General features: G+C 48.2%; 1 protein-coding gene across 1 annotated transcript in view; it reads left to right on the top strand.

The window, feature by feature from the left end:
* The window catches only part of bcr (BCR activator of RhoGEF and GTPase), a gene marked incomplete at its 5' end in the record, with an annotated part of 93,284 nt that overhangs the window by 32,592 nt on the left and 39,072 nt on the right, over positions 1-21,620 (top strand). The window contains one exon of the mRNA XM_080848060.1: positions 20,598-20,782. Within this exon, the coding sequence (XP_080704186.1) occupies positions 20,598-20,782 (185 nt within the window). The remainder of the gene's footprint in view (positions 1-20,597; positions 20,783-21,620) is intronic.

Below are 21,620 nucleotides of genomic sequence, written 5' to 3'. Positions count from 1 at the left end.
CCTCTCCTCTCCTCCCCTCTCTCGCTTCACCTCACCTCCTGCCCTCCCTCCTTCCGCTGGTCTGTGGTGCTGTTTTTCACTGAGCCGCTGGGCTGTGGAAAGATGGCTTGTCGGCTTTTCAACTCAAGGAAATGGAGTGTGTCCAGAGAAGAGTGTGTGTCTGGGGGCGGGGGAGGGGGGGGTATTTACAGAACCATGTCACACACACACACCTACACAAAAGGATCCTATAAAGAAATAAACACTTTTATTTTCTAACTAACACGTTCAAACCTATAGCATAGAGCTGTTTTTGGGTACGATTAGTCACGGTGGTCAGTGCAGAATGTTGTTGTAGCACACCGACGAAGAAGAGAGACAAGACAAAGGCATGGAGGGATAGCTGAGAGAGAGAGAGAGAGAGAGAGAGAGAGAGAGAGAGAGAGAGAGAGAGAGAGAGAGAGAGAGAGAGAGAGAGAGAAAGTGGATGAGGAGGCCAGGGCAGAGAGCTGTGTGTTTTTCCATCGAGGCAGTGCTTTTTTCCGGCAGAGTGGACGGTTGGGCTCAGGGTCGCTGTGACAGAACTTCCCTCGCTCTTCGCTTCAGTAAGTGTGTGTGTGTGTGTGTGTGTGTGTGGTATGATCAGTACATGCTCATACACTCTCAGCCATGCTCTCTGTGAAATTATCAGTGTGCACTGCTCAAACACACACACACATATAGACAAACACAACTTGACACCATCAAACAAGCGCCCACGCACTCAACAGGCACAAATGTGCTCTCAGCTTCATATAAAGTGGTCCGCTTCCTGCTGCATGGTAACATGAAATGAACACACACACACTTACACACTTACACACACACACACGCACACACACACACACACACACACACACACACACACACACACACACACACACACATACATACATACACTGACACACACACAGATACACACACACACACACACACACGCACACACACACACACACATACATACATACATACATACACTGACACACACACTCATACACATACATACATATACTGACACACACACACAGATACACACAGAACACCTCTAGGTCTGTGATGGAGAACAGAGCCCTCCTGCCCATTTGTTTTTTCCTGTGGTGTGTGTGATTTTTTGTCAGACACACACACACACGCACACACACACACACACACTTTCTCTATCTCCCTTTCTTTCACACAACCCCTCTCAGACCATGAACACCACTGCTCCCCTCCCCTTCACACAAACACCCCATGGAGAGATTACTGGACCGTAGCACTGTCTCTCCCCCCCCCCCCCCCCCATCTCTCTTTCTCCCTCTCTATCTTTTCTGTCTCTCTCTATCTGTGCCTCAGGGGAATATTTGTGTGCGTGCTGCAGTAGGCTAAAAATACCCCTCTCACGCAGATCTGCGTTTGCTTTCTCCTAGGGAGGGGCTACACACACACACACACACAATCACACACACACACACATAGGTCCTCAAGACCTTTGTAGGAAAGGACCATGCAGCAGTGTGTTCTCATGACACACACAGCCACACAGAGAAACACAGTCTCACACACACACACACCTAACGCTTCACGTTAACATCTGCGAAAGAGTAGACAAGCTTTTCAGCAAACAGGGAGTTAACAAGACGCTGACCTGTCATCTCAACTTAACGAACGTGGCCGCCGTGAAGCCTCCTGCTCTGCTTAGGGAGGGGCTGTGAGGTTCACATGGTCGGGTGTCGCCAACACACACACACACACACACACACACACACACACATACACACACACACACACACACACACAAACACACATGTATGGAGGCTTCAGGAGGTCTTTTTTTGGCCTGTGCCTCTCTGAACAACAAAACTTGAGGATCAAAGCTGAGAACGAAAGTCTTATTCCCACAGGGGTACAGATACGCCACGACCAGTATGTTGTTTTTTATGCCAACATGGGACATTGCGAGGAGAACTCGACCAAGAAGACAAGCATTGTGTGGACATCCTGTACCCAGAGATATGGTTCCCAGGAGGAGCCCAAGTAAATCAGACGTGTTGGCATTCCAACACGTTGGCTCAGTCCTGATATATCTGCAGTGCACATAGTTGTAAAAATACCCCAGTTAGCACATCCAGTTAGCTGAAAAGAGCCCAATCTGAACCTTAATTAGTAGTGCCCTCTTAGCATCTACACAGAGCTTGTCATAATTGATGTGTCATTAACAGGAGCCCTGACAGGAACATCTTTGGTCTGAATTGGGTTGCCTGTTCTAAAAGCACGCTACTCCTTTTGTCCTCCCTGGCTGTAAATGTCTGCGCACCGCAATTAGCCAACATGTCGCCGTTAGTCATTCTCGTTACGGTGCTCTTTCTTTCTCTCTCTCTCTCTCTCTCTCTTTTTCTTTTTTTTTGGTTCAGCACACTCTTTTCCACTCCTCTTTTTAACTTGTGTGCGCTCGATGAAAGCCAGAGCATCCTTCCTCTCCCTCACTGTATCAGTTGCTAACGTGTTATTTGCTCGACAAGGACGAGTGGGGGTGGGGTTTGAGAGCAAGGCCACCTTCAGTTATCCCTCCTTCTCCCTTGGCAATAGATATGAGTGGCTGTTAGGCCTGTCAGTCTTGTCCTCATGGACATCTGGTTGGACGTGTGCCAGGGACAGCTCAGTATACATAAGGACTACAGAGAGGATGAGCCCCATAAATGAGATGGGAACAGCGCTGCCATTGTGCACTGCTCCCTGTACTCTGAGAAGGGAGGATAGAGGGAAGGTGTAGAGAGGGAGAAATGATAGACAGATGCAACATGAGATGGTGTTAAACAGTTTGGGAAGCCCTGGTCAAAATCTCTCCTACTGTGAATAGTTAAGTGGGTAGCAGATGAGTTAATCTTCAAAAGACATAAAGTCTAAAATGAAACTTTCTTATGACATTTTGAGCAAGATTAGTGTGTTGAGAGATAGAGAAAGTGAAGTAAAACATGATGGAAGGACTATTCCTCTTTCCTTCTCTCTCTCTCTCTCTCTCTCTCTCTCTCTCTCTCTCTCTCTCTCTCAGTATTAATCCTTTAGATCTTAGTATTCTGTTCAGGGTGTCTTGTGGCGAGCTGGATGTTGGTCAGCATGCGTCATCGTGAGGCCTGAGTTGTTTACCATTGTGTGGTGTTGATTGTTTGTCTCTGTTTGCACATTTTATTAGTGGATCTGCCTTCCATGACTTGTGTTTAAATGACTACTTTAGGCCCTGATCCCAGTGGTGGATAGGACCTGCATCACTTGTGTTTAAGTGACTACTTTAGCCCCTGATCCCAGTGGTGGATAGGACCTGCGGAGCAGCATTACCTGCAGTCTTTAGCTCCCTCTACCCTCTGGCTCCAGTCCCCATAGCCCTGATGAATAATGGATTGTTTTCTCAACAGAGTGCAGGTATAAACTCTATAGGGGCTGCCTACCTCCAGTGAGATGAGCTTTACATGGTAGCACGCTTCAGGCCAAAGAGTAAAATAGTAAGCGTCAAAGCTAGGCCTTCAGAAGGCGGCTCAGCCTAAAAAGGCTTTTCAAATGTGGACAGAGCAAAAGCATGCAGAGAGGTCAGATGGAACAGATTTGATTAGCCTTGTGTTGTGTTGCCTTCTCCATCATGACCAGAGTCAGGACTGTTGTGGCAATGTCCACTGAAGCAAAATGGCCATTCGCGCTAGTGCTAACCAGCTAACCTCTGCAACGCTAGCAGCAAACCCATCCCCCATTTCAGTTGCCTTTCTTCAAGAGTGAAGCTAGGTTGAGCTGGCGCTGCGGCAGAATTCGGTGACTGTGCAGTGCGGTCAGACCTGTGCCTCCCCCCACCCCCCCCACCCCCCTCAGGAGGCGATAGTTGGCCATGGCCATATGAGTGGAGCGGAGGGAAAGTGCAGCAGCATCATTCATCATCTGCAAGGGTAGTGGGTCATTCCAGCTTGCCCGGGCACCGCTCTGCTCCAGTGGGAACGCATTCAATCTGCTCCGCTGCCCAGTGTGTGCTCCACTGAGGACCCAGTGCAGGAATATGGGCTGTGTGTGTGTGTGTGTGTGTGTGTGTGTGTGTGTGTGTGTGTGTGTGTGTGTCTGTGTGTCTGTGTGTGTGTTCGAATGAATGATGGGGAGAGCGATGGCTTCTGTTTTAGCTAAGAAGGCCAGTGCAGCATGTGAACTGGAGGAGGCATGGCTGCCAAGCACATAAGTATGCAAGGATGCACACACACACACACACACACACACACACACACACATATAAACCCTTCCCTGCTTTCATTACATATGCATACGCACACACTCTTTTCTCTGTCTTTTAGTCTCTTGCTCTCACACACAGAGCTAGTGTGTATGCTGTTGTCGAATGCAGTTTTGTGTAGCCTCCTGATTTTTAAAGTGAGTGGCCATAGCCTCAGATATGATAGGATTTTGTAAAGGTGTCCTATTTTCAGTCCTCTGTATGTGTTTGAGTTGTTGTTGTCCAAGTACACCTGTAATGCCTTACTACTTTGTCCCTGACTTGTTTAGTCATTCATTGTGTGTGTGTGTGTGTGTGTGTGTGTGTGTGTGTGTGTGTGTGTGTGTGTGTGTGTGTGTGTGTGTGTGTGTGTGTGTGTGTGTGTGTGTGTGTGTGTGTGTGTGTGTGTGTGTGTGTGTGCTATTAATAAGGGTAGTATGAATGTGTACATCCTTCAGTGCTTGTCCTTGATATCTAGTGTGTGTGTCTGTGAGTGTGCATGTGCATGTGCGCGTGCGCGTGTGTGTGTCTGTGTCTGTGTGTGTGTGTGTGTGTGTGTGTGTGTGTGTTGCAATAAGGTGCACATCTGTCTCGCAGTATAGAAGAGAGTCCACACCTCCTTTCCTGATCTCTCTCCTCTCTGTGCCGTTGTGTTCCTCCCCTCCTCTCTTTTCTCCACCCACCCAGTTGCCCTCCCTTCGCCTTTTCTTCTCCTCCCCCCGTCCCTCTTTCCTTTCGCTCATGTAGGTCTTTTCCACTTCATTTAAGGAGGCGGGATCCGCAGGGAAATCTGTGTGTGTGACACAGAATACTGCTGCTGCTGACGGAGGCATTCTGCTCATTCTGAGTGCACATAATGAAAGCGTAGGCAAAGGCCTGTTTTGTTTTATGTGCTCAGCGTGTGTGTGTGTGTGTCTGTGTGTGTGCGTGTCTGTGTCTGTGTGTGTGTGTGTTTAGGTGGTTGGTTCTCTTTCTAGTTGCATTAATAGTCATGGAACCATTGAGTTGTTTGTAGTGCAAAGATAGAGTTAAAAGATAGATACATTTCCAGTTTCCAGTTCTAGTTTCCAGATAAATGTTGTATTGTGAAGGTCGTATCATCCTCTTCTTTATATTGGGTGTGATTGCAGTAGATGGAGCAGTACAGGCCTTGTGGGAGCCATCTTGACATTCCTCGCTATCCACTCAGTGATACTGGTACAGTGTTCAAGTAGGAATAGGCCTGTGGACCCACTTTTCCAACACACTTAAGTTCAATCATGTACATTGTAGTTACAAAAGTTTTTTCTACAGTGTGTTCCCATCAGTGGAGGCTTTCTGTTGTTGTTGTTGTTGTTGTTGTGGGTGTTGTTGTTGTAGACTAGATGGAAAGGGAAGAGGCATGCTGAGGGTCTCTTTGCTCTACTGTACCAGGTGCAACTGCGCTTCTCCGGTGGCTCGCTGCTCCAGTTACATAATGCTACTTAACTGTGTTTCACTGCACCTCACTCACACACTCTTATCAGTGCACAGTGCACGCACTCAGAGGCCGTGTGTGTGTGTGTGTGTATTTGTGTGTGTGTGTGTGTGTGTGTGTGTGTGTGTGTGTAAGTAAGAGAGAGAGAGAGAGAGAGAGGAAGAGAGGGACAGAGAGAGGAATCATGAAAAAGCAGATGAATAAACCAAGAAGAGAGAGGTTAATTGAGGCTCTGTAGATCTGGTACAACACCAGCCTCATTTATGACAGCCATGTTTTTTCTTGTGTGTGTGTGTGTGTGTGTGTGTGTGTGTGTGTAAGTGTGTTAATTACTGGCAGCTTGGAGCCAGCCATCGCATCGGTTAAAGTCTCCTATCCCCAATCTCTCAATTACGGCCAAGCGGGAGACACAGAAAGTGCATTAATCCTCAAATCCCCTCCTTGTCTGCGCTGCTGAGGAACCGCTCTGCGTTAAACGCACTCTTTTAACCCAAATTGAATATATCAGACGCTCTGGGAGCGGGCGGATGGAGGAAGAGTGAAGGAGAGAAGAGGAGTGGAGTGGCGAGGGGGAGAAAAAAAAAACTTTGTTTAGAGCTGACAGTGGATAATAGTGATTCGTGTTTCAGCGGGGAGATGCTTCCAGAATGTTCCGCGCTCCCCGAGCTGTATGTCACAGCAGGACGTCTGATGGAGAGAGGAGGGGGAGGCTGAGGAACTGGGAGGGGGGGAGTGATGTGGCGCCTCCAAGCCGTCTAAAGATAAACACGAGGAATTTGAGGAACTGTCTGGAGGCGAAACTCACGGACGGATGGTCGAGTCACCCTGTGTGCAAGGATGAGCTGTCCATCAAGATAAGTCCCATTAAGGGAACAGATGCAGAACAAAAAGGACAGAAATGCGTAATGGGGGCGTTTAAATCTTAGAGACGCTAACTGGCTTGAAGCTATGTGTGTATGTAGGTGGGTGGGTGTGACTTGCTGCCTTGAACTCTGTGTGTGGAAGCAGCAAACTGAATCATGCTCTTATGTTTGTGTGAGTGAGTGTGTGGCAAGGTGACCTTGTGGCTGAACACACACACACACACACACACACTCAGGAGCAGCCTCCGTTTCCGGTGGGAAGCTGATAAAGACCACGCTACGTCCCCCGCTAACCAGCCCCCCCCCCCCCCCCCCCCCCCCCTTCTCTTAGAATGTGCCACTCTCCACTTCCTGCTCTCCTAGCCCTGTCGTCAAGGCGACCAGGCGCTCGGCAGCAGGCAGCGTGATTAAGAGTGCCTCCATTCAATCCCCCTCTCGCTCCCCCCACCCTCGCCCCCGAGCCCGTATCCCTTTACAGGCAGCGTCAAAGTGCCCGCTCGGGGCGGCTATTGAGTTTTGGGCCTTTTCACTAACTGTACCTGGACCAGTCAGGCGGGACAATGAGAGGCAGTGGGCTTCACATCTCTACTGATTTCAGTGGAGCACCACACCACACCACACCACACCACTCCGCGCCGCTCCGGTTTCTGGTTTCAGTCACCTGTGGCGTCGTCACCCAGGAGGCCCCGCTAAGCTTGGAGACAAGGGAGGCGAGGGAATAGGAGCCGGCTGAGGTGTGTGTGGAAGGGAGTTAACTATCTGCCCCCTCTCCCTCTCTCTGTTTTGACTTACTCCTATTTATCTCTCTCGCTCTGTCTGTGTCCCATTGCGCTAATTAAGGCACCCTTGTTTGGAAAGTCTTTGTTGTTTATACACAGCGCCACACACATATATGTGTGTGTGTGTTTGTTTGAGTGTGTGTTTGTGCTTGTGTGAATGTCAATCTCTGTTGTGGGGAGTGGTTTGTGATTAGCTCAATACTTAGAAAGACAATTACATGAGAGAGATACTGAGAACCAGAGCAGAGGACTACCTGTCTACTACTGCACCTACTACTACTACTACTACTACAACTACTACTACTACTACTACTACTACTAAGTCTACTACTACACCTACTACTACTACTACTACTACTAAGTCTACTACTGCACCTACTACTACTACAGCTACTTAATCTACTACTACTGAAGGGAAGGTCATCCTCTCCATTTTTTCACTCTCCTCTAGTGATGGACTACTAAGAGAATGGGTACGTGAAAGCAACATGGCTCCCAGCTCATCCGCTTCAAAACACTCTCATCTGTGTAGATCTGTGACCCCGAAGACCAGATAGACGTTGAGGGGGGCACAGTTTGCTGCAGTGGAGGAAGTCTGGCGTGGGATCAGGGTCTGCCCCTAGTGCACCCGGACTCTCCAGCCGGTCTTCACATATGGCCTAGTCTTGGAGAGGGTCATCGCTATCATAGCCATGTGGGAAGAGACCCGATGGAGACCAGGGGAGTAGAGTCTTGACTTAGGGGAAGATTTGGAGGTGTAGTCTCAGCGCGGTAGGGCTCAGGGAAGGAAGATCCCCTTGCAATCTAATGGAATCTAATCTGATGCTAGAACCAATCCTGTAGGATTTCTCAAATGTACGGCGGGATTTGAAGAAGCCAATGGTTTTCCAAAGGAATAATCCCATTGGGAGCTGGGGATGATCATTAGATTCAGTGCTAATTGGATTCATTTTCTGTACCTGTTAAGTCAGATCTGTGTGTGTGTGTGTGTGTGTGTGTGTGTGTGTGTGTGTGTGTGTGTGTGTGTGCGCGTGTGTGTGTGCGCGTGTGCGTGTGCGCGCGTGTGTGTGTGTGCGCATGGTTCTTCTATTTCTGCATCCTATAAAGGAATAGCAATTCAAAAGAGCCACACAATAACTCACAAACACACACACACTAAGTAATCATTGCAGGATGGCAGTGGTGGACAGTAACGAAGTAAATGTAATTCGTTCCTGTACTTAAGTAACATATCTATGTATCTGTACTTTACTCAAGTATTTCTATTTGGTGAGACTTTATACTTTCACTCCACTACATTTCAAAGTGAAAATTCGTACTTTTTACTCCATTACATTTAGTAAAGCCTCTCGTTCCTTTTTCCCAAAGCGAATCAAATAATGAAAGGTCAGAGTGAGTTCACAATCACACCAATCAGGGATTAGCGCTATTTGGTCTGCAGTCCTTTCGGTTTTGTCAGTTTGGTTCGTTCGTTCGTTGAGCGTGAGCTACGTTGAATTCTGCTGCATTTTAGGGGCTGTTTTATGCACAAGCTTAGCCTACGTAACGCTAAATGATGGAAGAAACATACAATCAACGGAGTTTCTGCTCAGGCTCACATTAAAAAATGCTTGTCTTTTATAAGGGCACAAGATGTCGCAAACTTATCATGCAGTTCTTGACAAACTCCCTCGGTAAAGGTATCACTACATACTTCTTTACAGTCTTCGGTGCAGACTGGTATGCTCTGAAATTTTGTGCAACTTTTTTCTTCACGTTTGATCTGAGGTCAACTGTTTTGTTTTTGTACCTAGGGCTGTGTAGGTAGCATCACTACTAACACTAGTCTTCAGCACAAACTAGCATAACTAGGTCAAGTGTTGTTGTTTTTGTACCTAGGGTTGTGTAGGGAATATCACTGCTAACACTAGTCTCCAGCACACACTATTACAACACCACATTCTCTGATTTTGTGGAACTAGTTCCTGTAATGGTATTTATCATACTTTGAAACATAAATCAGGAATTATGAGTTTAAGGGTAAGACAGACCGACAGATGTGATATAGTAAAGGAGCTTATGTTTAACTTCACATTTTTGTATAATTAAATGTGCAACTAAGTTACAAATAAATGTAAAATAAAATAATTGTTCTCTTGTATTTCATAACCACTTTGCCTTACCTAATGGCAATAGATAGCTTTCAATGTTTTGTGCTTATACACTTTTAAATAGACAAATGTAAGACACTATTTAAAGATTGGCATTAGTATTTTCATCTTATATCAGTTGATTGAGCCCGAGCTTTGATGTGAAAATGATAAAAGGCCATTAGAACAATAATTCATTAAGGTACTTTTACTTTTAATACTTAAGTATATTTGAAGGCAAATACTTTTATACTTCTACTTAAGTGGAAATTCAAATGGCATACTTCTACTTTTACTGGAGTAATATTTTACACCAGGTATCTATACTTTCACTTAAGTACATAGTTAGTGTACTTCGTCCACCACTGCAGGATGGAGGAAAAACACACTTCCTCATGTTCCCTGGTTACCTGGGCGATGGGATCGTCACATCTGGAGGCGACAAATCCTCAATCTCCGTGTTTGTGGGGTGGGAGAAAAAAGGACGGGCACCAGCGATGTGGGCACCGCCACAGAAAAAAAGGTTATGGAGCCATGCCAGCAACAGTGAGCGTGTAACATTGGACCTGTTTACCAGGAGATTAAGGGAGATTTCTCCCTCTTTGTCAGGGTCTGCTGTTTGCTGATGATAAGGGGGAGTCGGGCCGGCTTGTTGTTCTCCTGTGGAGCACCACGTCTCTTACTATTTCTCGCTTCTCTCTGTCTCTCGTTTTCTTCTGCATTGCTCTCCCATTTTTTCTCTTGTTCTCCTTTGCTCTCCCCTTCTTTCTCTCTACATGTCTCTCTCTCCTATCCTCTCCCTCACTATCGCCCCTTCTCTTGCTTCCTCTCTCTCTCTTTCTCTCTCTCTCTCTCCCTCTTTCTCTCTCTCCTCCCCCTCCCCCGTCTCTCTGGGAGGCCAGGGACCGGCTGTGACTGGCTAGAGATGGTCGAAGCTGTAATGGAGGTAATGTAGCGTGTGTTTTTTGACGATCGGCCGAGTGGCTTGCCCGGTTATTCCTCTCCCAGACTGCCTGGCTCTCTGTGTGTGTGTGTGTGTGTGTGTGTGTGTGTGTGTGTGTGTGTGTGTGTGTGTGTGTGTGTGTGTTTGTGTGTGGGTCTGTGGGTATGTGTGTGTCGTTAGTGGTCTGGTTTCAGGTGGCATTGCTGTGTGTTATCTGAACGTTTCCCTCTGAAAAGGTTCAGCCTCATTATTCTCCCCGGTCGACCACCGTGCCTCAGTCCTAGTGTTTTCCGGGGTACCAGTGGCCCAGACCACTGACTCTGGATCAGTCTGTGGAGGGGGTGGGGATAGATCAGGGCTACTGCTATCATATCATCGGTAAGCAGAGCCAAGCCATAGATATGCTCTCAGTCCGGAAGAAGGAGCGATCCATTTGTATTATTACCTGCAACAGTAGCCTTCTGCTTCTCTGTATTGCATGGAAACGTAAACACGGTAGCTTTGTTGCCATAGAAACCGTTCTGCACTGTTTTTCTCCCCTTAAAGCTGCATTCCTCCTGGTCCCCTACTGGTAACCAGTTCAGAATCATGAGGACTGTGTCCGAGGACACACACATCAGTGCAAGAGGAATATTAAATCTGACTTCATAAGAGCCAAATATAAGCAAGTCTATGCCATGAAGTGCGCAACTTTGTTTGTACTTTGTTGTCTGTGGTGGTGTGGAGTGTTTGCATGCCACCCCCACCATCCGTATGAGATAGAATATTATAAGTCATACCCAAGGATGATTTTAGCCTCCCAGATGTTGAACGTCCTTGATGGAATTCATAGAAACTCTATCTGCTATGCTGAGTGGTTTTTATGACGGTCTTTATTAAAAGCCATATTTTAACACCGCGCTTATCACTCATATCTGCTTATCTGCCCCCCCCCCCCCCCCCCCCCCCCCCCCAGAGGTAAATTAACGAGTGGCTCACCCTCACCTCCATCAAGTCAGCAGGGATATCGCTTATGATGCATTACAGGCAAGTGTGTGGGGGAGAGAGGGAGATTGTGTGTGTGTGTGTGTGTGTGTGTGTGTCTGTGTGTGTGTGTAAGAGTAAGAGCGAGAAGGTGAGCAGGAGATTTACAGCTCTAGAACTCCTCGCCTGGCTCTCTCAAAGGCCCTCTGGGAGAAAAGGCTCACCTATTGTGTCCTTTCAAAGGCGCCTGATTGCAAAAAGGGGGGGGGGGGGGGGGGGGGTGGGGGGGGGGGGGGGGAGGGGAGAGATTTTGAGAGATTGAGAAAAAAAGAGATAGAGGGAGGAAAAGAATGAAATAAGACCTTCCTTATTACTTATCTCATTAGAGAGCTCAGGCAAAGACCTACATTGAGGCACGGGCCTCCAAGCCCCCTGTTCTTTGATATATTAGCTGGTTTCAATCTGCCATAAAAACGCTTTTATTCTAAATAATATATGAGTGCTGAAAGGTTAGGGGAAAAATTGCTGCCCTTGTAGTTGATGGAGGAACTAAATGTTCTGAAATGCATCCTCTGATTCTTGCTCTAATTGCATAATAGGTGGCTGTCCCATGTCATTTGAGCGGATTTGGAATTTGCTGCAAGTTTTGCAAGTATCAAAGTTATGCAGATGACGGTACGTGTTAATTAGGACCCTCAGCAGGAGTTCGGCGCTTATCTGGGAGAGAGGGAGAGAGGGAGAGAGTGAGGGAGAGAGGGAGAGAGGGAGAGAGTGAGGGAGAGAGGGAGAGAGGGAGAGAGAGAGGGAGAGAGAGAGAGGGAGAGGGAGAGAGATGGAGAGAGAGGGAGAGAGGGAGGGAGAGAGGGAGGGAGAGAGGGAGAGAGAGAGAGAGAGAGAGAGAGAGAGAGAGAGAGAGTGACTGGCATGATAAAGTGCTTGGCAGAGGACTCGGGGACTGGGCAAGTGATCCGAAAGGTGTGTTGTCATGGGGGCGTTGGTATGGGAGCGTTGTCATGGATACATTGTGACCCAGGGGAAACAGGTGTGACACACGTGACATAATCACTTCTGAGAAGCCTCTTTTTCTCCTCCTCCACTGGCCAGCCCCGTTCCGTTATACAGGGCCCAGTTGTCCTCCCAGATGCTCTTCCTCTTCAGTTATGTCGGTTTTTCTGTCTTTTTCATCTTTAGTTATTCATCCATTTTTCAGGCACTTTGTGAGCCATACGTCTTGAGTAAGTGTGATTGGCGCAAAAGCTTTCGTTATTCTCTCTGTCATCCTAATGATCACTTTCCATTTGCCTTTCATTCTTCTTTTCTTCATCCTTCTTCTCTCTTTCTTTGTAGTGGCTCTCATCTTGTATTCCTCTTTATCTGCTTCATCCCACTCCGTGCTCATCTTTCCCTTCTGTCCTTATCTAGCGTCTCACTTAGCATCGGATCTGTCCAGCTTATTTTGTTTACATGACGTGGAACTATTACTCATTTATTTTTCTCTCTCTTCCCTCTTGCTTTCTCTCTCCTTTCAGTTTGATTCAACTCACTCATCTGTCATTCCATTGGTATTTCAGTTTGGTCTGTTTGTTCCACATAGCCGTTCGATTCGGATCTGTCACTTTTTGTAAGATTTATTTCTACCCCCACGCACCCACATACGCACAAACACACACACACACACACACACACACACACACACACACACACACACACACACACACACACACACACACACACACAAACAAACAAACAGAGACTAAAAGCCGACAATCCCCTCGCATGAATCAGGAATGATTCAGACGCTCAGATCTATGCTAGCGTCGCGCTTAAACGTGTGAAGTTCTGGCTCGTAAGCTGTCGCTCGGGACGATTCTGGCAGAGGCATCTCTGTAAACAGAGCATCTATCTCGCAGTATATGAACACAAGAAAGCCCCTTGTTTTCCCTGCCGCCTTATTATTTTGGTCTCCCGTTGGGGAATTTCCTCCAAACTTAACCTCGTTAGTCATGATTCAATCACGGCAAACTATTTCTGAGCACCTTCAATCATTTAAGGCAGAGCTATCTGTCCTTAGTGTCAGCAACAGAGTAGGCCCCCCGTCCCGCCCACCACACCCCACCCACCCCCGGTCTGCTGCACTGGATACTGGAGCCTCTACAGCTGGAGGTTGCTCATAGTAAGAAGGAATCCCATTGTGGACCAATTCTGGTTTTCCACGATCCAGCAGACAGTGACATATTCTGGTCTAGGCAGATTTTTGAAGGGCTCTCTGAAGGCGCACGTTAATACACACACTATTTCACTACAGCTATTATGAATGAGACTATTTGCATTATAAAACGTTATGAAAGATTTCTGTTGGTGTTTGCCAAATGTATTACCAGGAATGAAATAGACTCAAGCATTTCACATCATAGAGTGGCCTTGTGGCTTGAGTTTTTTCCCCAGAATGCTCTGAAAGTGACTCACATGGCGTCTCTTCTCACAGTGCATCAGGGATGTCGTCGTGAGAATGGGAAAAGAGGGCACTTTGCGTACATCATCGAGTGCATTTGGAGCCCGCCGTCACCGCGGCAACCAATTAGCTCACGACACAAACCCCGCCTTGCCACGTGGGATGCAGAGTAACGGGACTGAGAGCCGCTCAGCTGAGTCATGTTGGCTCCCATCCCATGGCTTAATTACGGTGATTTGCATACATCGTGTAAACTGACCGAAATACATGGACAGTAAGATGATTCAGAGGGGGGAAGAGGAGGAGGAGAGGGAGGAGGAAGAGGAGGAGGATGAGATGAGGTAGGAAATTCCAGAGCAGTTATCTATGAGAAGAGAAAGGGGGGTGGGGGGGGGGGGGGGGCTGGGGGGATTTAGATTTCTCCCTTCTCCCCATTTTTAAGGCAGGTGCACTACGAAGGAGGGATGACGAAGGAGAAGGAGAAGAGTAACGAGAAGTCAGATAAGGGTGGGGAGAGGAAGAGAGGCTGCAGCCCCCCTCCCCACCCACCCTGGTGGGGAGAGAAAGGTTGGCTGGCTGTTTGAGGTTGTGTGGAATAGACTGTGCATGTGTGCTTTCCTACATGTGCGCGTGTGTTGTGACTCACTCCCTCTGTGTTGAGACAAAGGCTGATTTACACTCTGTGGGGGGTTCAGGGGAGGGTGGTGGTGGTGGTGGTGGTGGTGGTGGTGCTGGTGGTGGTGTTCTTATCCAGCCTGGCCCACCAGTTTGGCTACACTCCCGGACTGAACCAAACCGGCTGTGGCATCTGCGCATGCTCCTGCACAGCTAACCAAATGACAGCGGTGAGAGATCACTAACCTCTCTGTGGCTTTCTAAGATCAGTCCCAAATAGACACTGACACGGCCACAGGTCTGGCTCTGATCCGTGTGCCGGATCCGGGCCAACTCGGGGCCAGGCCAGGACCAGGACCAGACACTGCTCCCTGGGTCACGGTTTAGGTGATTGTCCCAAGTTATCTCGTAGAGGATGAAAATTGCATTTGCGTTTGAAGCCCCTGAACTGTATTTGGGGGAGGGGTGCTGGTCCTAGATGAAGTGGGTATTGTTCGAGAGTGCTTGAAGAATGTGGCAGCTCTATCCCATTTTAAAGCTGCGTCTTTGGCAGGAGCGCTTACTTATCAAATTAGGCTGTGTGCAAACGTCCTCCATCAGATGTGACTTCTCCCGGCGGCCATGTTTCCTCTGGAATATTCATTTCATTTCAGCTGCCTGAGAGGTGGGAGGAACCATCTTGCCCTTAAATGAGATATTTAAGGGCTTCAGGTTCTTTGGGTGTTGGGCTGGGGGGCTAAAGTGTGATGCAAGGCACACACACACACACACACACATACACACACAACTTCACCTACACCTACACACACACACACACACACACAACTTGAGTCTTCTCGTTAATGCTCCTACACTCTCTTTCTGACACACACACACACACACACACAATATATATTTCTGTCTGTGTGCTTTTTTTGGACTGTAATGAAACCTGCAGAACAGTACAGAGGAAATGGGCGCGTCCAATTTATCTTGCCGATCCAGACCTCCCCCATCAGCACCAGCCACAATCCCCCCCTCCCCAAAAAATACCCCCCCCCCCCCCCCCCCCCACACCCGCCTTTCCCCTCAGAAGAAGAGAAAACATCCAGTAATAAACCTCTGGTGCAGGTTGAATATGTATTTTTTAGGACATTTCCAGACGCTCTCTTTGATTACAGCCCCACTGGATTAGCCCTGGGTGGCGTCTAGCCACATCACCCACCGGTGAGCTCTGACAGGTTGAGGCCGGGTTGTCATGGAGACAACCCCTCCAACCCCACCCCACCCATCCAGCAGTCATAAAGGCGTTGGCAGAGGTGTTGTGTGTGTGTGTGTGTGTGTGTTTGGAGGGGGAATTAACAAGCCCCAACCCCGATGGGTGCTGCACATTTGCACCAAAGGGTCTTAGGTCTATCATCCAATCACTGAGCCACGCATACATACAGCATCACCAGAAAACCAAAGATAAGTTTTAATACCTTAATACCTTATTTGTGTGTAAATGTGTTAAACAGTGTGTGTATGTGTGTGGGTGGGTGGGTGGCGAGTCTACAAGAGTTTAGATAATTGTAGAGGCATGCGTTTACGCATGTAGGTGTGTGTGTGTGTGTGTGTGTGTGTGTGTGTGTGTGTGTGTGTGTGTGTGTGTGTGAATAGTAAGAGGAATTACCCTCTGTGTGTGTGTTTGTGTGTGTGTGTGTTTGTGTGTGTGTGTGTTTGTCTGTGTGGTGCAGAGACAGAGTCTGTTTTTTGTCAGAAAGATGATGATGATCCCAGATGTGTGCACAGCAGACAGCAGCTCACACAACTAAAAAGGGAGACAGAGAGAGAGGCAGAGGGAAAGAGAGGCAGAGGGAGAGAGAAGCAGAGGGAGAGAGAGGCAGAGGGAGAGAGAGGCAGAGGGAGAGAGTGGGAGACAGAGAGACCTTGATGATGAGGCCTCTTTGAGTCATACAGCAAGAAAATGCTGTGTCACTCTCAAATAAAGACACACACACACACACACACACACACACACACACACACACACACACACACACACACATAAACAAAGATCACAGGAGATGATTTATGGTGTTTCTTTGGAAAACAGGGAAATGAAATGAACTCAATATGGTGTGATGTGAGGCAAAAAGCCTTGGCATCGCTGTGGTGTCCACATTTTCTTTTGCCTGGGTCCATCTTGTGATATAACTCTCTATCACAGTCAAAGTCATGCATCGTCAATCCAGTCCAATCCAATCCAGTTGTGTGTCTGTGTATGTGTACATGTTAATGTGTGTGTGTGTGTGTGTGTGTGTGTGTGTGTGTGTGTGTGTGTGTGTGTGTGTGTGTGTGTGTGTGTGTGTGTGTGTGTGTATTTGTGCATAGCTGAGCGATAGATATATCCATATGACCTCTGTTGATAAATGAGGGGATGAGGGCTGCCCAGTCAGGTGTGAAAGGAGCAGGAGAAGTGAAAGGGAGGAAGAAAAGAGAGATAGACAGACGGCCGAGTGTTCCTCCAGATAAAGCCAGACCATTTATATTTATCTCCGAGGCAGTAATGGCGCTGCTCCGGGACCCTTCCCTCTCACTGGATCAGGTAATCAGCCCAGGGAGATCACATGATCGGGGAATCAGGTCACATGACGCTCTTTGTTCTAACAGCACTGTGTTTCTGGAGGATGCAGCAGGTGGACATCACTAGTGGTTCACTTTTTGGGTTTTTCTTTCTTTCTGGTAAATAAAATAAAATAGGCTGCGTGTCATTTTCGTGCTGGCCGTTTTGAAGGGGTAAATATTTGCGCCGTGCTTGGTTGCCACCAGCCACCAGCGCTCAGTGCCGGTGACTTCAGGTGGAACTCAGTGTCACTCTGGCAGTCTCTGAGAGGGTTTGAGGGATGAGGTGGAGAGAGAGAGGGGGGGTAAAGAGAATGGAGAGAGAGGGAGAGGGAGAGAGAGAGGGAGAGGGAGAGGGAGAGGGAGAGGGAGGAGGGGAGGGAGGGGTGGCAGTGGGGGGGGGGGGGGGGGGGGGTGTTGTCCCTGGGGACCAGAACAGAAATTTGGCAGGAAGGAGAGCAGGCCGTGAGGGGAATGAGTATGAGCTCCAGCAGCGGTGAACACACACACACACACACACACACACTCACACACACTCATCACAAACGTACCTTACAGCCTCCATTTCTCGCCGTTTCTTGCTTTTGTGCGACCCCCCTCTCTCCCTTTCTCTCCTATTAAAAACCTTAATGGCTTGTGTATAAGACACGCCCTGTGTCTCCCAGTGCTCCCAGTGAAAACCACAGCGGGAAAGCAGGATAGACAGAGTAAGTGAGAGACGAAGAGAGAGAGAGAGAGAGAGAGAGAGAGAGAGAGAATAAATGAATGAATCAATCAATGATAGAGAGAGAGAGAGAGAGAAGGAGAAAAAGTGGGGGTGAGGAAGTGTGGGAGGGCCACAGACAGAGAGACTCATTACTGAGCGGGCCTAAAGCCCGACTGTGAATCCACACAATAAGAACCCACTGTATGCACCCAACCACCCACCCGCTCTCTCACACACACACAGGCCGCACGCCACAGAAAGTGGGTCACTCGACTGATGTCAGAAGTGGTAAGAAATTAAAAAAGGGGTAATGAGGAAAGTCAGCCCCTCAGGTTCTCAGACACACACACACACACACACACACACACACACACACACACACACACACATTGTGTTATGGGAAGCTGAGCCCCAGAGGATGAGTCCCAGGGTGTGTGGTAGCAGACATAATGTAGAAAAACATTACACATACATAAACACACATCACACACACGCAGACATACACACTCCTTCTGATAAAGCAGAATTAGCTTTTAAGGCTCATTTAAAGTAAACATCTTAAAGGCCACTCATGCCTGCTTGACTGCAGGCCTGGATACAATAAGTATAACTCTACTCAAATGCTTGAAATGCTTGGCATGGCAAAGATATGGCTGTAGATTGTATCTGTGTTTATCCAAGAATATTTCAGCTGGTTTCGATTTATGTACCTCACGAAACCTAAATGTACTAAAGATTGGCTTTACTTGAATCCCATCAAGGCACACTCAAATCCTTAACCACGAGCCTAGTGCTGGTAACATTCCTGTAGGATGTTTTAATTGATCTGAAAAAGGGAAGGAATGTGTTTCTCCACAAACCTGACTGCACACAGTAGTGCAGTACAGTGGTCAGTACAGTGGTCCAGTGCAGTGGTCTGGTACAGTGGTCAGTACATTGGTCAGTACAGTGGTCAGTACAGTGGTCCAGTACAGTGGTCCGGTACAGTGGTCAGTACAGTGGTATAGTACAGTGGTATAGTACAGTGGTCCGGTACAGTGGTCAGTACAGTGGTCAGTACAGTGATCCAGTACATTGGTCCGGTACAGTGGTCAGTACAGTGGTCAGTACATTGGTCCGGTACAGTGGTCAGTACAGTGGTCAGTACAGTGGGCCGAAACAGTGGTCGGTACAGTGGTCCAGTACAGTGGTCGGTACAGTGGTCCAGTACAGTGGTTAGTACAGTGGTCCAGTACAGTGGTCGGTACAGTGGTCCAGTACAGTGGTTAGTACAGTGGCCCAGTACAGTAGTCTGGTACAGTGGTCTAGTAGAGTGGTCAGTACATTGGTCCGGTACAGTAGTCTGGTACAGTGGTCAGTACATTGGTCAGTACAGTGGTCCAGTACAGTGGTCCGGTACAGTAGTCTGGTACAGTGGTCAGTACAGTGGTCCAGTACAGTGGTCCGGTACAGTGGTCAGTACAGTGGTCTAGGCAGTTAGACTGCAGTCAGATAGACAGGTCTGTGAGCTCTCTCCTGGCTATGGCAGTTAGACTGCAGTCAGATAGACAGGTCTGTGAGCTCTCTCCTGGCTATGGCAGTTAGACTGCAGTCAGATAGACAGGTCGGTGAGCTCCTGGCTATGGCAGTTAGACTGCAGTCAGATAGACAGGTCTGTGAGCTCCTGGCTATGGCAGTTAGACTGCAGTCAGATAGACAGGTCTGTGAGCTCCTGGCTATGGCAGTTAGACTGCAGTCAGATAGACAGGTCTGTGAGCTCCTGGCTATGGCAGTTAGACTGCAGTCAGATAGACAGGTCTGTGAGCTCCTGGCTATGGCAGTTAGACTGCAGTCAGATAGACAGGTCTGTGAGCTCCTGGCTATGGCAGTTAGACTGCAGTCAGATAGACAGGTCGGTGAGCTCTCTCCTGGCTATGGCAGTTAGACTGCAGTCAGATAGACAGGTCGGTGAGCTCCTGGCTATGGCAGTTAGACTGCAGTCAGATAGACAGGTCGGTGAGCTCCTGGCTTAGGCAGTTAGACTGCAGTCAGATAGACAGGTCTGTGAGCTCTCTCCTGGCTATGGCAGTTAGACTGCAGTCAGATAGACAGGTCTGTGAGCTCCTGGCACTGACTGCCTGAGCTGTGCTCCAGTGGCGGTGGGAAACCTGCCAGTTAACCAGGATCGGGATAGACAGACGACTGTGTGATTGAACCAGTGCTGTTTCTGTGTGTGTGTGTATGTGTGTATGAGAAGAAGAGCTGGAGAGAGAATTATTGTTCTGACCTATTTATCACACAGACTCCACTGGGAGCTCTCCAGGGGGTCACCAGAAGATGAAGTTGAACATTTTGGCTGGCACAGAAACTCACAGAAATTCTTGTTCCAGACACTGTGTGTGTGTGTGTGTGTGTGGGTGTGCGTGTGCGTGCGTGCGTGCGTGTTGTGTGTGTGTGTGTGTGTGTGTGTGTGTGTGTGTGTGTGTGTGTGTGTGTGTGTGTGTGTGTGTGTGTGTGTGTGTGTGTGTGTGTGTGTGTGTGCGCGCACGTGTGCGTGAGCGTGAGCGTGAGTGTGAGTGTTAGCTGTATGTGTGTGTGGCTGGTGTACTCATGTGCACATGGGGTCGTCTTTTGTTCTTGTCATTTCTTTCCATGGCTTTCCCTGGCGCTCTCCTGAACCACTGTAGTTAAAGACAAGGCACTGGCCACACAGAAGCCATACACTCATATTTCTGGGAAGCACAAATGCTGCATGAATGAATGGCCTGTATCGCTCTAGGTCTGTCGTGTGATTAAATAAAACGTGTTGATGTGTGTGCGGTTCCTAAATCTGACTTTAACCTATTGAGTGATTAATGTCTGCTTCTCTCTGTTTTTCTCTCTCTTCAGATGGCCAGTTCCAGGGGACTCCGCCGACCTACGGCTACGACGCGGACCGCGCGGAGGAGCAGCGGCGGCACCACGAAATGATGCCGTACATCGACGACTCGCCATCGTCCTCTCCGCACCTGAGCTCCAAAAGCCGCAGCAGCCGAGACACGCTCTCCTCGGGATCGCTCGAGTCTGCCAAGTCTGTAAGTCTGAGCCCCCACCATGCCACGCTCGGACAGACATTTAGACTAACACCAAGTGTAAAGAAGGGATTGGTGTAGTGTAGGATACTTCTGGAATATGGGTAATGTAGTCCTTGAAATGAAGCAGACAAGAGTTGAAAATACCCCTACCTCTATTCAGGATTTCATGAAACAAGATGGAGTGGAGTTGACTATCCAATCACCCGCTGGGTTCCTGTGTGCATAACAGTCTCTTTCGCATAAACAATGACTTGTTTCTGAGTAATGGGTAATTCATAATACATATTATATTAGTGAATGAAACCTTTTTGTCCAAAGCTCTACAGTTACAAGGCTGTGTTAACTCATTACTACACATTGGGGCGAGTGTATAGTTCACGGTTCGCATCAGTGCTTTACTGTGAGTATGGGCCTTTGATGACCAGGACTGGTGGTCACATGTCTACTTCAAAATGACCCAAACCCACAGCCATGACCTTCAGTGCTTTCATGAGGTCTGAGTCCAGGTGGCCTCCCTCTCCTGTCAGCCATATTTACCAGCCCGCCCCTCTCCGACCGGCTGTTTTATTAGCCAGCGGTTGGTTTTCAGTGCGGGACTCTGCATCCCTCTCTTTCTTTCTTTCTTTCTTTCTTTCTTTCTTTCTTTCTCTCACTCTCTCTCTTCTGCCCCTACTGCCTTCCCACTCGTTTATGGCCTCCTCTCCCTCTAGTGTCCCTGCGGGGCCCCCAAATGTTCCTCAGCTCCCGTCGCTACCATCAAAGGTTGCCATGGAGAACGAAGCCCTCCAGGTATAGAATTATTATACTGGATATTCACTTTTCCCCTCAGCTGACGGCT

This window comes from Sprattus sprattus (assembly GCF_963457725.1).
Source record: "Sprattus sprattus genome assembly, chromosome: 11".
In the NCBI taxonomy this organism is placed as follows: domain Eukaryota; kingdom Metazoa; phylum Chordata; class Actinopteri; order Clupeiformes; family Clupeidae; genus Sprattus; species Sprattus sprattus.
The sequence above is the reverse complement of the archived record's forward strand: the minus strand, read 5'-3'. Positions and strand labels throughout refer to the sequence as shown.